The 13973-nt window shown below is 34.8% G+C and overlaps 1 protein-coding gene across 1 annotated transcript in view; it reads left to right on the top strand.

Annotated features, from left to right (window-relative positions):
• CNBD1 (cyclic nucleotide binding domain containing 1) overlaps positions 1-13973 on the top strand; it is a 396262-nt gene that overhangs the window by 36331 nt on the left and 345958 nt on the right. The window contains exon 3 of the mRNA XM_045454541.1: positions 4029-4142. Coding sequence (XP_045310497.1) covers positions 4029-4142 — 114 coding nt within the window. The remainder of the gene's footprint in view (positions 1-4028; positions 4143-13973) is intronic.

Raw genomic sequence — 13973 nt, 5'->3', positions numbered from 1 at the left:
CAAGAGAAGTTGGGAAATGTAGGTTAGCCCTGTACCCAGGAAGAAAGGGACATGGTTTGTTGTAGCATAGGGAAGTTTTTAAGATAGATATAAAATAATTGAATATTAAACATTGAATTATTATTATTTAGACATGTATCTATCATTCAGTACATAAGCAAGTAAAGCATATAAAGCTTAAATGACTTTAATACTTTTAATACCATAATACTTTTAACTTGATATAAACTAGAAAAATTAGTACACAAACTCAGGTCATTTTGATCTCAAGACTAGGGTTCTTTTATTTCTTTTCTTTTTTTTAACATTTATTCATTTTTTGAGAGTGAGAGAGACAGAGCATGAGCAGGGGAGGGGCAGAGAGAGAGGGAAACACAGAATCTGAAGCAGGCTCCAGGCTCTGAGCTGTCAGTGCAGGGCCTGACGTGGGGCTCGAACTCACAGACTGCGAGATCATGACCTGAGCTGAAGTCGGATGCTCAACAAACTGAGCCACCCAGGTGCCCCATAGGGTTCTTTTATTTCTTATTGTAGGCACAATCTAGTAGAGGAGGCAAAAAGTAACTACTTGTCATGCAGTTAGGGAACCCTGCCAAGGCCATTAACTGGTACCCCTGTCCCCTGGCCTGGGATAGTGTAATTTATGTAGAGTTAAAAGATTATTTTGATTGATTCACACAGTAATTTAAAAATTTTTGGGGCGCCTGGGTGGCACAGTCGGTTAAGCGGCTGACTTCAGCCAGGTCACGATCTCGCGATCCGTGAGTTCGAGCCCCGCGTCGGGCTCTGGGCTGATGGCTCAGAGCCTGGAGCCCGTTTCCGATTCTGTGTCTCCGTCTCTCTCTGCCCCTCCCCCGTTCATGCTCTGTCTCTCTCTGTCCCAAAAATAAATAAACGTTGAAAAAAAAATTAAAAATTTTTAAAAAGTGTGTTACAGTCTTATTCTGCTCAGGCTGACATAATACTGTAGGTTGTCTTAACAGAAATTTATTTCTCACAGATCTAGAAGATGGGAAGTCCAAGATCAAGGTTCCAGTTGTTTCATTTCTGACTAGAGCTGTCTTCCTAGCGTGCAGATAGCTGCCTTTTTGTCATGTCCTCTTATGGCCTTTACTTGGTGTGTGCATGTGGAGAGAGAGATCTTTCTCTCTTCCCCTTCTTACAAGACCACCAGTCCTAACAGATTAGGTCCCTGCCCTCAAGATCTCATATAACTTTAATTATCTCCAGCTTTATCTCCAGTTACAGTCACATTGGTGGATAGGACTTCAACATATGAATATGGGGGAGGGAGAGGAACACAATAATCTACAGCAGTTGCTAATATTTAAAAATAAAAATTTCACATGAGAGTTCAAATTTCTGGTTTATGTAAAAATTTTTAAAAATGAAAACCTGTAGGATCTGGCCATTTTAGACTTCTCTTAAGACATGACAGATGAGAGAGAGAGAGAGAGAGAGAAAGAGAGAGAGAGAGAGAGGTTGTGGCTTTCTCTTTGTGGGCATTATTTCCAGTTTGGCACACACCCCACCTTTTAATACCTACTTGGCTATTGTAAGCATCCTGAAAGTGCTCTAGAGTTCTGGTGTGTAAATCTATAGGTTTTGTATGTATTTTCCCCTTCATCTGAGGAAACTGGGGTTTCTCTGCAGGTGAGTTTCCTTGCAGGTGAGCTTCAATAAAGTAGAGAATTTTGTCCATAGAGGGCTTACTCATAGCTTAGGAAATTATGTGGACAGTTTTCAAGTGTCAAATAGTTATTTGGATCCATGGTCTACATTCTGACTCTGCCATAATTCTTAATCTTTCTGTATCCCTGGATTTCTAATTATATTTATACCATTTCTCCCAATCTACTTCTCTTATGCATATTTAGAGGCATTTATTTGTATACTTCACATAGTTTTAGACAATAATGCAACCTACTGAACACACAGAGCTATATGTTTTTATTTCAAAAGAGACTCGGAATAGGCATATACTGCCAGATTACATTTTGTGATGTACAGTATACATCATAGCAGCATAGAGCACTTAGGTCCTCATTTTGAAAATTATATCATGCCTAGTTCTAGCATTTGTCTTTTCCATTTCAACCTTCCACATTTCTCACTTCTTGAAGATACTAACTTGGAGACAGATCATAAACATTGGTCCATGTACATCAGCTACCACAAGGTAGATGAAAATTCTCAAGGATTAGATGAAGCAGGCAGTTCAGTCATAGACATGGAAAATGACAAGAGTGAAGGTCTTAGCATTTTGATGTAAGCTTCTTAGCCACTCCAAAGATGGTCTATCCAGATCACAGATTGGAGTAAGGTTCCAAGTCTTATAGCATGGGCTCCGTGTAGACAAAGGAAAGAGGCCATAATTTTGTACTTCATGGACCTCAATTTCGTTATCTACCAAATGAGGATGATAGGAATATCAGCTGATATAGTTGTGTAAGGATAAATTATACGTTACATGTAAACTGCCTAGAATAGTGACTGGCACTTAGTATTAACTAACACATTTTATTGTTTAGGGAGCAGTGTATCCAAAAAGTTAAGACAATGGGTTTTAAAGTCAATATAGTTTTCATTTGTACCCTGTGTCCTCCACTTACTAGTTATATGAATTAAGTTTGCAGTTTCTTTATGTGTAGAATGGGCAATAAAGAATAGCAACTTTATCAGGTTGTGTAAATATGTAATGAGACAAAAATAGTGTGAAGATTTTAGCCCAATGTTTGGCCTATAACAAGCACCTGATGTTTTACAAGTAGATGTGTAAAATAGATGAATGTAGAATGTGAATTCTAAATTGGGGGAAAAAAAGGTCTTGGAGAAGCTTCTAATGATATGTGACTGGATTTAAAACATATTAGATTCTTGCTTCATGTATCTCTATAGTGTAAGATTAGGCATGAAAATGCTTAATGTCATATTAAATCAAATTCACTTTGCACTATTTGAGTTAATTAAGTTAAATTAACTTACATAACATTCTTAAAGTATGTAGTATTTGTTTTGTGTAAAGAATTAATATGGCATTTTAGGAAACTTTGGCCAGGAGAAAAAAAGTTGTTATAAATATTTTATAATGTGTTGCTATTATTTACACTGACAATGAAATAAAAGATTTCTCAAGTATTTTTATATTCATTGCCATGAGGCAGATATTGATAAAGATGTTTCTCAGTGTTCGTTTTTAGTATGATCATTTTTGATAATTATTGAAATAAGCTGTCAAGATGAATGCTTAGCATTTAAAAAAACTGATCAATTTTTCATGGTGGTTGTCAATTGAAAATTGAATGAAGCAGATTTTCCAGAAACAAATGTCATTACCTGACACTGAATGATAATTTACTATATCCTGTGGATTATTGGCATTTTTTTTATTTGCAGTGGGTTGAAATCTGGCTACAAATAGGAATCCCCTGGAGAAGGATATTTAAAATAGGCCCATGTAGACCTCTAGACTTGGGGATCTTTCTTCAGAAAGAAAGGATAGAAAACCGTACTTCTAAAAAGCATCCCAGATGATTCTACTGATCTTGTGGATTGGGAAATGCTGACCTTTTGCTGTAACATATCTTTATTCCAGTTCTAAAAACAGTACATGAGATTTTCATAAATCATTGCAAAGATTCAGATAAATATACTTTTTGGTGATGTATATGTGACCTCTATGTGAATTATTTGGAGGAATTTTAATTATGTGGCATATTTTATGTAAGGGCTTTAATCAATTACAGAAATAAAACTTTTAAGAAGGCCGAACTTAAAAATTAAATTTTTGACATTGACATTCCCATAAATCTAATATTCATAAAATATTTCTTACTGAGGCACACTATGAACAATTTTTATAGTGGATCTTTTTAAAGCACAGAATGTTTATGTTTCATATTTTTGTCATTTGTTTTTTTAGGCTAAATAGTATAGACTTAAGTTGTATGTATTGAGTCAAAAATCTTTCCTTGGAAACTATTATCTTATGACACTTAAAATTTAATTTGTCTCTCTTATTTTTAAAGCCAGAGTTCTTACAGTATCCTGTCAGCTCACAATATGTTTATAAAGCAATATCCTAAAATATTCCTGAAGAAAAAAACCAGACTGCCTAAACTCTTCAAACAAGAGGAAAAAAGGTAATGATGTCTTCTTTTGGAAACAAGGTTGATGTGCATATGCATTAAAAAACAAATGGAGCTCAAATAATGAAAGTATTTAATCTGTTTCCAGCACTCCATGCTAGGGAGCAGCCAAGAAAATGAAGTTTGGTAGGGAAGAGTAAATTTACACAATGATTTTGGAGGAATTTTAATTATATGGTATGATGATTGGGACTAATAAGTGTGTGTTCCTCCTTTAGTTTTATCATTAAAAAGAATAAGCAACTAGCCTTATATAATAAACATAATAAAAGAAAATGCTATTAGGAATGTGAAAGATAATACAATAAATGATACAAAGAAAACCAGAAAAATTATAAATTATGATAGAGTTATATAACTTGAGGCTAATTTGATAATCTAGATGTTATTGATTAATTTCTAAAAAAAAGCACTACTAAATTTATTCAAGGAGATAGAAATTAAAAATATAATATGGTATAAATAGAAATTGTAAAAAGTACTCTTCAAAAGTATAATTTGGAGCAAAAAAGAACAAAAGCAAAAATTAAAAACCCATAGCCCAAGTGATATCACTAGAAGTTCCTTTCAAATGTCCAAGAAAAGCTAAAATTTCTGTGCAATTTAGTTTTTCCATAGTGTAAAAAATAAAAAGTAGTTTGTAATTTTGCCTTGTATCCATAACTCTGATATCAAAATTTAGCAAGAATAAAAGCCCCTGTGTGGTTTGGTTGGTTGAGCATGCCAAACTTGTCTTAGGCTCAGGTCATGATCTCGCAGCTCATGGAATAGAGCCCCACATGGGGCTCTGTGCTGACAGTGCAGAAGTTCTCTCCCCTGACAATGCAGACAGTGCCTGCTTGGAATTCTCTCTCTCCCTCTCTGTCTCTGCCCCTCCCCAGCTCACATGCATGCACTTTCTCTCTCTCTCAAAAAAAATAAACATCTACAAAATTTTAACAAAAGTAACATAAATAAGAAATACTAATTTTAATTATTATCATGTAGGGAAATATACATAATAAAATATTAGCAAGTGAAATAATGCAATAGTGTATTAGATGTGTACATCATGGTTATATTGGTTTCATCTCATGAACTTAAAGAAAGTTCATCATTAGAAAATCTATTATTACAATTTTGGGGCGCCTGGGTGGCGCAGTCAGTTAAGCATCCGACTTCAGCCAGGTCACGATCTCGCGGTCCGTGAGTTCGAGCCCCGCGTCGGGCTCTGGGCTGATGGCTCAGAACCTGGAGCCTGTTTCCGATTCTGTGTCTCCCTCTCTCTCTGCCCCTCCCCCGTTCATGCTCTGTCTCTCTCTGTCCCAAAAATAAATAAACGTTGAAAAAAAAAATTAAAAAAAAAAAAAAGAAAATCTATTATTACAATTTTATACTACTAGTAGTTCAAGAAGAAATGTTGAAAAGGTATTTGATGTAATTCAATATGTCTCATAGTAAAATTAAAATCATGCTTTTACTTGTAATTTGTGCAGTATGTGACTATTAAAAACTACAAAACATTTATAGTTTAAGCCAGAAAGAAACTCCTCTAAAGTAGCAATAAAAATACCTTAAATGGAATTAAAATTACATTCATGAAATATATTAAATTATGAATCTCTAAGCTTAGCTTACACTGGCCCTTGGTAATGTGATGAATCCACATAGGCTTGGATGGTGGGACTAGAGCTCAGGTAATTCAGAGAAGCTTTTGGCAGAAAATAATTGATGAGAAAACATGAATCTTAGCAAACACTAAATACCAACACTATTAAAATTATTCATGAATAACATTTACCCATTATCATTGCCATATTCAACACTCTGTCATTCACTTAATGTAAATGTCATGTGACAGATACAACAGCAAGGCTTTGAAGAATGACATGAGCCTTGTTTGGGACATCTGGTGAGAATTCCTTATGTCAGGGCATTTGCTAAATATCGAAGTGCAAGGAGAGTAGAAGAAATGCTTCATATAACCATTAACTCCACTTGGAGCAGTGCCCCATAAATGAAAATAAATGGAAGACCTGGCTGGAACATAGATCAAAGATGACTCAGAACTATGACAGTTCTCTAAATTTATTTTATTTATGAATCAACTAGAGAGAAGGTAATTTTTTGACATATTGACAGGTATTAGATATCAAATCTGCAATATTTCTTTTAAAAAAGCACTGAATTTTGACTCACACAACTTGGATCTGAGTTTCTGTTTTGTCCAAGTGTAACAGCATGACTTGGGAATAGCCTCTGAACATTGCTCTGTTTTTACCTCGGTAAAGAAGATAATATTAATATCCCACATTAATAGCTCATTTCAGAGTTATGCATGGAAAGAACTTTTAAATTGTACTAGCTTTTATTATTATCATAGACTATAGATATAGGCAGTGAGGATGTTTTGTATGGATGTATAACATCTGTCAAGAAATTCTGCCGCTTTTCAAATAGGTTAACCAACAACAGCAACAATAACAAATTAATACATATAATAGTAACAGTAACAAATTGCTGCATCTTCGCTTAAACAAATTTAATATTCACCCTTTTAAACAAGAAATGACAGACTTAAATTATTTTTTAATTGAAGTATAGTTAATGCACATTGTTACAATAGTTTTAGATGTACAACATAGAGATTCAGTAACTGTACATTTTACTGTGCTCACCACAAGTGTAGCTACCATCTGTCATCATACAATGCTATTACAGTACCATTGACCACATACCCTATGCTATACCTTTCATCCCCATCCCTTATTCATTCCATAACTGGAAGCCTGTATGTCCCATTCTCCTTCACCCATTTTACCCACCTCCCACCCACATCCCCTCTGGAAATCACCAGTTTGCTCTCTGTGTTTATGGGTCTCTTTTGCTTGTTTATTCATTTGTTTTGTTGTTTACATTCCATATATTAATGATATCATATGATATTTGTCTTTCTATGTCTGATTTATTTCACTTGACAAAATACCTTCTGGGGTGGTTCATGTTGTTGAAAATGGCAAGATCTCATTCTTTTTTATGGCTAATATTCATTCCATTGTATATATACCACATCTTCTTTATGCATTCGATAGATGGACACTTTGGGTTGCTTCTGTATCTTGGTTGTTATAAATAATGCTGCAATAAACTTAGGGGTGCATATATCTTTTGAATTAATGTTTTTGTTTCTTTGGGTAAATACCCAGTAGTGGAATTACTGAATTGTATGGTATTTCTATTTTCAGTTTTTCAAGGAAACTCCATACTGTTTTTCACAGCAGCTGTACCAATTTATGTCCCCATAAACAGTGCATGAAGGTTCTTTTTTCTCTACATCCTCCTTAACAGTTATTTCTTGGAGAAGACAGACTTTTAATCAGTATGCCTTTATATCAGTTCATTTCTGGAGGAAAAGAAGGTTTAAGGAAATGATAGTAATTGAGAAAACTATTCCACAGAATTGTGGAAATCTATGTTGAAGATATATTTATTAAATAAGCAACTTTTTGGGGGGAGAGTAGGAACTCAAGTATTTTTTTTTTAATTTTTTTTTCAACGTTTATTTATTTTTGGGACAGAGAGAGACAGAGCATGAACGGGGGAGGGGCAGAGAGAGAGGGAGACACACAATCGGAAACAGGCTCCAGGCTCTGAGCCATCAGCCCAGAGCCCGACGCGGGGCTCGAACTCACGGACCGCGAGATCGTGACCTGGCTGAAGTCCGACGCTTAACCGACTGCGCCACCCAGGCACCCCGGAACTCAAGTATTATAAGGAAGCGTGAATTCTTATTTGACTTTTATAAATCATTTGACTTACTTTTTTGGATAGTAAGCCTAGAGACAATTTGATTTTTTTTTTCTTTTAGAGAATGAATAAAAATGACTAAACTGCAGCTTTTCTATTGGGACATTTTACTCCGCATTTTTAACCATTTATTCATTTGTCTGTGAGCTTATTGTTAAACTGCAAAGTTGTGTATGGGCTTTGGCTATAATATACTTGTCTCATTAAATTTAGCAGCAATCAATCACATGTTGCACTTAATATGCAGGGTGTGGCGTTTTAGACTCTCTTGATATATTTTTACTCAGGACATTTTAATGAAGTCCAATAAGTATCTATTATACTAAAAGATTTAATTCTAATTAGGCATAGGGTCAAAAAAGGACGAAGAGAAGGGAGTAACTTGCTCTGTTTAGAAGGAGTTTCTAGGTTTAAAACTTATAACAGATTATAACAGGCTTATGACCAGGTAATGGTAATGTTTAGCAAAACCATCTTAACTTAGCTTGTGTTACATAACTTAAAACTGAATAAACCTGGTAAGAGTAAAAGGATGTTGGCAATGTGCTATACTGTGCTTCCTGTCTACCAGCCCTGGGGTCTCACTAAGAGTATCCTTCAATGTGCTAAAGGTGTCCTGACTGGAAGGGTCTTCTGGGATATTCTCATGGCTCCAGAAGTCAGTATGCTCAGTTGGCCAAATTACCTATTTCTCCAAAAGCTGTCAAAGCATGTTTTGTGCAAAGATTTGATGCTTCAGTTTGGACTTCAGATTCTAAAGAGACTAGGACATTTCAGCTGCTTGGATTGAAGCTCAAAATTTTACTTCCACATCTAAAAGCAGCAGTAACATGTACCTTTGATCTGGGTTAAAATGATGTGGAACTTCTCTGTAATATATATATTTTTTTCCGAAACACATTTTAAAATAATTATTTGGTATAGTACACATTGTACCTTGATGGATTACAAATTCTCTCTAAAAGTGTAAGTGCAGAAAATGCTGGAAAATAAAGATGAATATTTGGAGATGAAGCAACTAAAAACCTAGAGCAAATGGATTCTGATAGACTGACTTTAAAAAAATCTCTGCAAAATTACTTTCTTAGCTTGTGTTCTTTCGAGATTTGGACTCAATTTCATTCTCTAGCATTGTGAAAATTACCCATGTGCTATAGCTACAGCTAAGTAGTGCTTATTTCATGCTAGCTTGAATCTGGCCTCAGGGTAATTAACCACAGGGTATTTGAAAACTATGTATTTAACGTTAGAACAAAGGAAACTATCCTTTTCGTGATTATAAAACCCTTATTTTGTCTGAAGTTCTGAGGTCTATTGAATGAGATGCTCCTTGTGTGTTTTTTTTAAGTCAGAACCGTAATAATTCTGTTTTACTATTTTTCCCTAAAAATAAATGCAAAAATTTACATCATCTAGGAAGAAACCTTATAATAATGCTTTATCATTTGTTTATTCATTTAAATAATATGTACTGAGTATTGACCGTGTTAAGTGCAAGTCTCGCAGGGTCTCATATTCAGAAGGTATGGCACTGACAGGCACTAAGAGGTAATAAATGAAGTGTAATAAGTGTCAGCGGTGACAAAGTGCGGGGGTGGGCAGTTTGCATTGAGAGTGCTTGTGTTAATGGCAGACGATGTACTAGAAGATCAAGGCAAGAATCCCTGAGGAAGGGATGTTGAAGTTCAAGGATAAGTAAGAGTTAGCTAGGAGAAGAAGGAAAAGAATCCTTGAGACAAAAACAAAACAAAACAAAAGAAAACCAAAAAACCCCCCAAATTCATGTGATGGTCTTCACCATTATTATCCAAGTGCTGGTAAGGCTATTTTGGCTGATATAGTAATTGCCCAGTTTAGTAGTTGCCACTAGAAAGTTTTGGGAAAATTTTTTTTTCAAAATATTTAGATAATTTCTTCCATATATGTCAACATGGGAGTGGTGATGGCTTGCAGTGCAGGAGAAGAAGAAAGAAAAGAGGGAAAGAAAGAGAGAAAGAAAGAAAGAAAGGAAAGAAAGAAAGAGAAAGAAGAAAGAAAGAAAATAAAGAGGAGAGAAAGAAAGAAAGAAAGAAGAAAATAAAGAGGAGAGAAAGAAAGAAAAAGAAAGAAAAAAGAAAATAAAGAGGAGAGAAAGAAAGAAAGAAAGGCAGAAGGAAGGAAGGAAGGAAGGAAGGAAGGAAGGAAGGAAGGAAGGAAGGAAAGAAGGAAGGGGCAAAAGGAAAAGAAAGAAAAGGACAGAAAGAAAAGAAAAAGGAAAGAAGGAAGGGAGGAAGAGAGGAAGAAAGGAAAAGGAAAAAAAGGAACAAGGGAGAAAGGCAAGGACAAAGTGCAGGACTGTCATGCTAGTTTATGAAAGCAATATTTGGACCTTTGAAAGAATTTTTGGAAGGAAAGGGAAGGGAAATTTATAGAAATCTAACTAGTTGCCTCAGCCATGGTCTGATGTCTTTTGTGGCCCAAATTAAATAATTTGCTATGACATAAAAATGAAACCCTGGATGGCCTGGGGCATTACTGTAGCAAAATGGTGGCAATTTGTAGAAATTGCCTAAGTGTATAGGATTTCCCTGTGTTAGAGTGAACTGTTATAAGAAAGTTTCAAGTCTTGAGTTGGAAAAAAAATGCCATTCCATGTTTACAACTACCACTGAGGAATGGTAGATTATTCTAAAAGGAAGGCCCTTTTGTCACACTTTCTTCCTATGGTTTTGGTTGGAATTGTCCAGGAATAGGTGTTGAACTGTTCTGACTTGAGTAGAACTATCTAACTTGGAGTTGTGGAGCTATCCAGGGGTGAGGAAAGGCAGAGAAAACAAGAGGCAGACAAGAAGCAGGAGGAGCCAGGAAATAATTGGAGAAATGTGCACTGAGTGAGGAGAAACCATTTATCCTAGGCATGGGGTTGAGGACATTTAAGAAAAGAAAACTCTTATTAATGTATTTCAAGTATGTTGGGCTATATGTGATACAGCATCTCTTTAGGATAACCCCAGTATCTGATGAACTCTATTGCACTTACAAATGCTCTAAATATTTGGTTTAGTTTAGTTTAGTTTGGTTGAGGAAATATAGGAAAAGTTGGTTTTATTTCTGGATAAACAAGACATGGAGTAGAGTATTTAAGGAAGAAACACAGTGGCAGAGGTAACATCAGAATGTCATCTGGGTAAATGTTGAAATCTTAAGGAGAGGTTTGTACTTCCATGGATTTGCGTGGAACCTTATCTAGATTTTAAGAGGCCAGTAGATCCCAGTGGGCATAATTTTAATTGCATGGAATTCCTGACCAACACCCTACCCTGATAATGGAAAAATGTGATACCATCAGTTAAGAGATAGGTAGTGAACATGGTGCAATTATGAGTTCAGCTGGAGGAGTATTATAAATGCTGCTGCATTTTCTTATAGATTCCATTTCTGTAAGGGGAAAAAGTCGTCTTTGAAAGGGAATCAGTTCTAGGTTTAAAAGCCTATAGTTGAAAGTTTGGAGCTTCTTCCATATTGTGTACTATTGGTGGCAAGAAATTTGCTTCCCTGTCTCCAAATTGGCCCTTCCATTCTCCAAAATGAGATGCTTCATTCATTACTTAAATTACCCAATGAGGCTAAGATCTCTTCAAGGACATAACTATGAAATCAGGAAGAGAAAGTCTAAAATTTACAAGCTATGTTTTCTCTGAATTTAATTATTTTCTTTAATAAATTAAGTCCAGCTTGAGTGACAATATAGCTAAATGATGTTTTATTATTGTTTCTCAATAGTCAGTAATCATCAATTCCAATACAAAGGTCAGGTAGAGAGCTTTGGTACTAAAGCAAGGTTGTCTATAGAATATGGAAATGGGGATGGCAAAGAAACTAGATAAAAACCATTAAGATGAGTGTGTAAGAGCTAAACAAAGCTAATTTAAGAATGCTGAGGGGACACCTGGATGGCTCAGTCGGTTAAGCATCCGACTTTAGCTCAGGTCATGATCTCACAGTTCGTGGGTTTGAGCCCCACGTTGGGCTCTGTGCTGACTGCTCAGAGCCTGGAGACTGCTTCGGATTCTGGGTCTCCCACTCTTTCTGCCCCTTCCCCTGCTCATGCTCTGTCTCTCAAAAATAAGTAAACATTGAAAAAATTTTTTAAAAAGAAAAGAATGCTGAGGAAAATTAAGGATCAGTAAATATATGTTATTTGATAGCATATATTTTATAAATATATGTTAATATATTGTTATAGTCAAGGTTGTCTTTGGATATCCCAACTTTTTAAATTTGGGCATCTTTAATATCAGTTAATATTCAGTAGGTAAATAATCCTTTTGAAATAATTTGACTTTCTTGCATTTTCATATAGCTTGTCATATATTAATGGAAAATGTATTGCTGCTTTATAGCATAGGATACAGGTTAAGTCCAATCAACTGTTCACGTTTAACTGTGGATTTTCTATTGCTTTTTGGGAATGAAAAGAGGAGACTCTGTGTTTGGCATAGACATTTATCTAATAGAAACCAGGGAAATATTGCTTACCTCTCTAACCTTAAAATATTCTTCTTATATAATAAGAGATGACAGGATTCCAATATTTGCTGTCAAGAGTATATAAAATAATTTGCCTTTGAATCCTCAGTTTTAACTTTGGATATGTTGGCAATGTATGGGACAAAGTCAGCACTCTTGCTCAATATAAAACAAAGCTTGCAACTTACAAATGTACATCCTGGGGCTGGAATTCACCCATAATTATTTCCTGGTTTTTCCTGGTTTGGCACCAGTGATAAGTAAGCTAAGCTTAACAAATGGAGTTAATGCAGTAAATAAACTTAAAGTGGTTGTATTTATTTGTATTTTTATGAGTCAGGCTGACTTCAGAGTCTAAAAAAAAGGATTGAAGAGTCCTATAGCAAACATCTTAAGAAAGTTCCTGTATATATTTTATATATATTATATATATGTAATATATATAATATATATATTATATATATATACATATATATTATATATAATATATATAATATATATATTATATATATATATAATATATATTATATATATATGTGTATATATATACATATATATAATATATGTATATTATATATATATATATATAGGATACATATATTATATATATATTACTCTGACTCTAACCACTACCTAGTAAAATTTATATGGATTTACAAAAAAGTGGGGGAGGAGGATACAGAAAGATTTGGGGGACTAATTTTAAAAAGTTTGTGAGAGCTAGAATACAAGAATACATAGATGGCAATGTGTTGTGATGGCCTCTGGACTAGTCAGATCTGGGTTTGAATTTCAGTTCTGCAATTTGGTAATTGTATTACTTTAAGATTATCTGAAATTTTGAATCTTAGTCTCTTTATCTATAATTGAGACAGTGATACATACTCTATAGTCATGTTGGAGGATTGAATGAGATACTGTGCACTAAATTTTATTTTATTTTGCTTGTTAGTGGTGCTAATCCCTATCACCTGAATTTACTGGGGCTTTTTAAAAAAATCTTTAATATGGCCAATTTAAAAACAATGACATCAATAAAAACTATTATTTTACACTATGAATAATTCTTTTACTAATGCATGATTGTGTAATATACATTGGTCCTTTGGAAAATGGTTCACTAGGTTATATAGATCTTGCAAATGTTAACATGTTTTCTTATGTAATGTATAAAGATCACAGTTTTTTAAATTTATAATTTTTTTTTAACTTAGAGAGAGAGAGAGAGAAAGCACAAGCTGGGGGAGAGGGGCAGAGGGAGAGAGAGAGAGATGGAGAGAGACAGAGAGAGAGAGAGAGTATCCCAAGTAGGCTCTATACTCAGTGTGGAGCCCGGCACAGGGCTCAGTCCTGTGACCCTAGAATCATGACCTGAGCCGAAATCAATAAGATGCTCAACTGACTTAGCCACCCAAGTGCCCCAAGATCACAAGTTTTATATCATCACTGATCATCAGAAAAGCCTTACATGTTAGGAAGCTCTCAAGTTTACAGAAGTGGATACAGATTTTACAAAAATCAAATTTTTAC

Source organism: Leopardus geoffroyi, chromosome C3, assembly GCF_018350155.1.
Source record: "Leopardus geoffroyi isolate Oge1 chromosome C3, O.geoffroyi_Oge1_pat1.0, whole genome shotgun sequence".
Lineage (NCBI taxonomy): Eukaryota > Metazoa > Chordata > Mammalia > Carnivora > Felidae > Leopardus > Leopardus geoffroyi.
The sequence above is the reverse complement of the archived record's forward strand: the minus strand, read 5'-3'. Positions and strand labels throughout refer to the sequence as shown.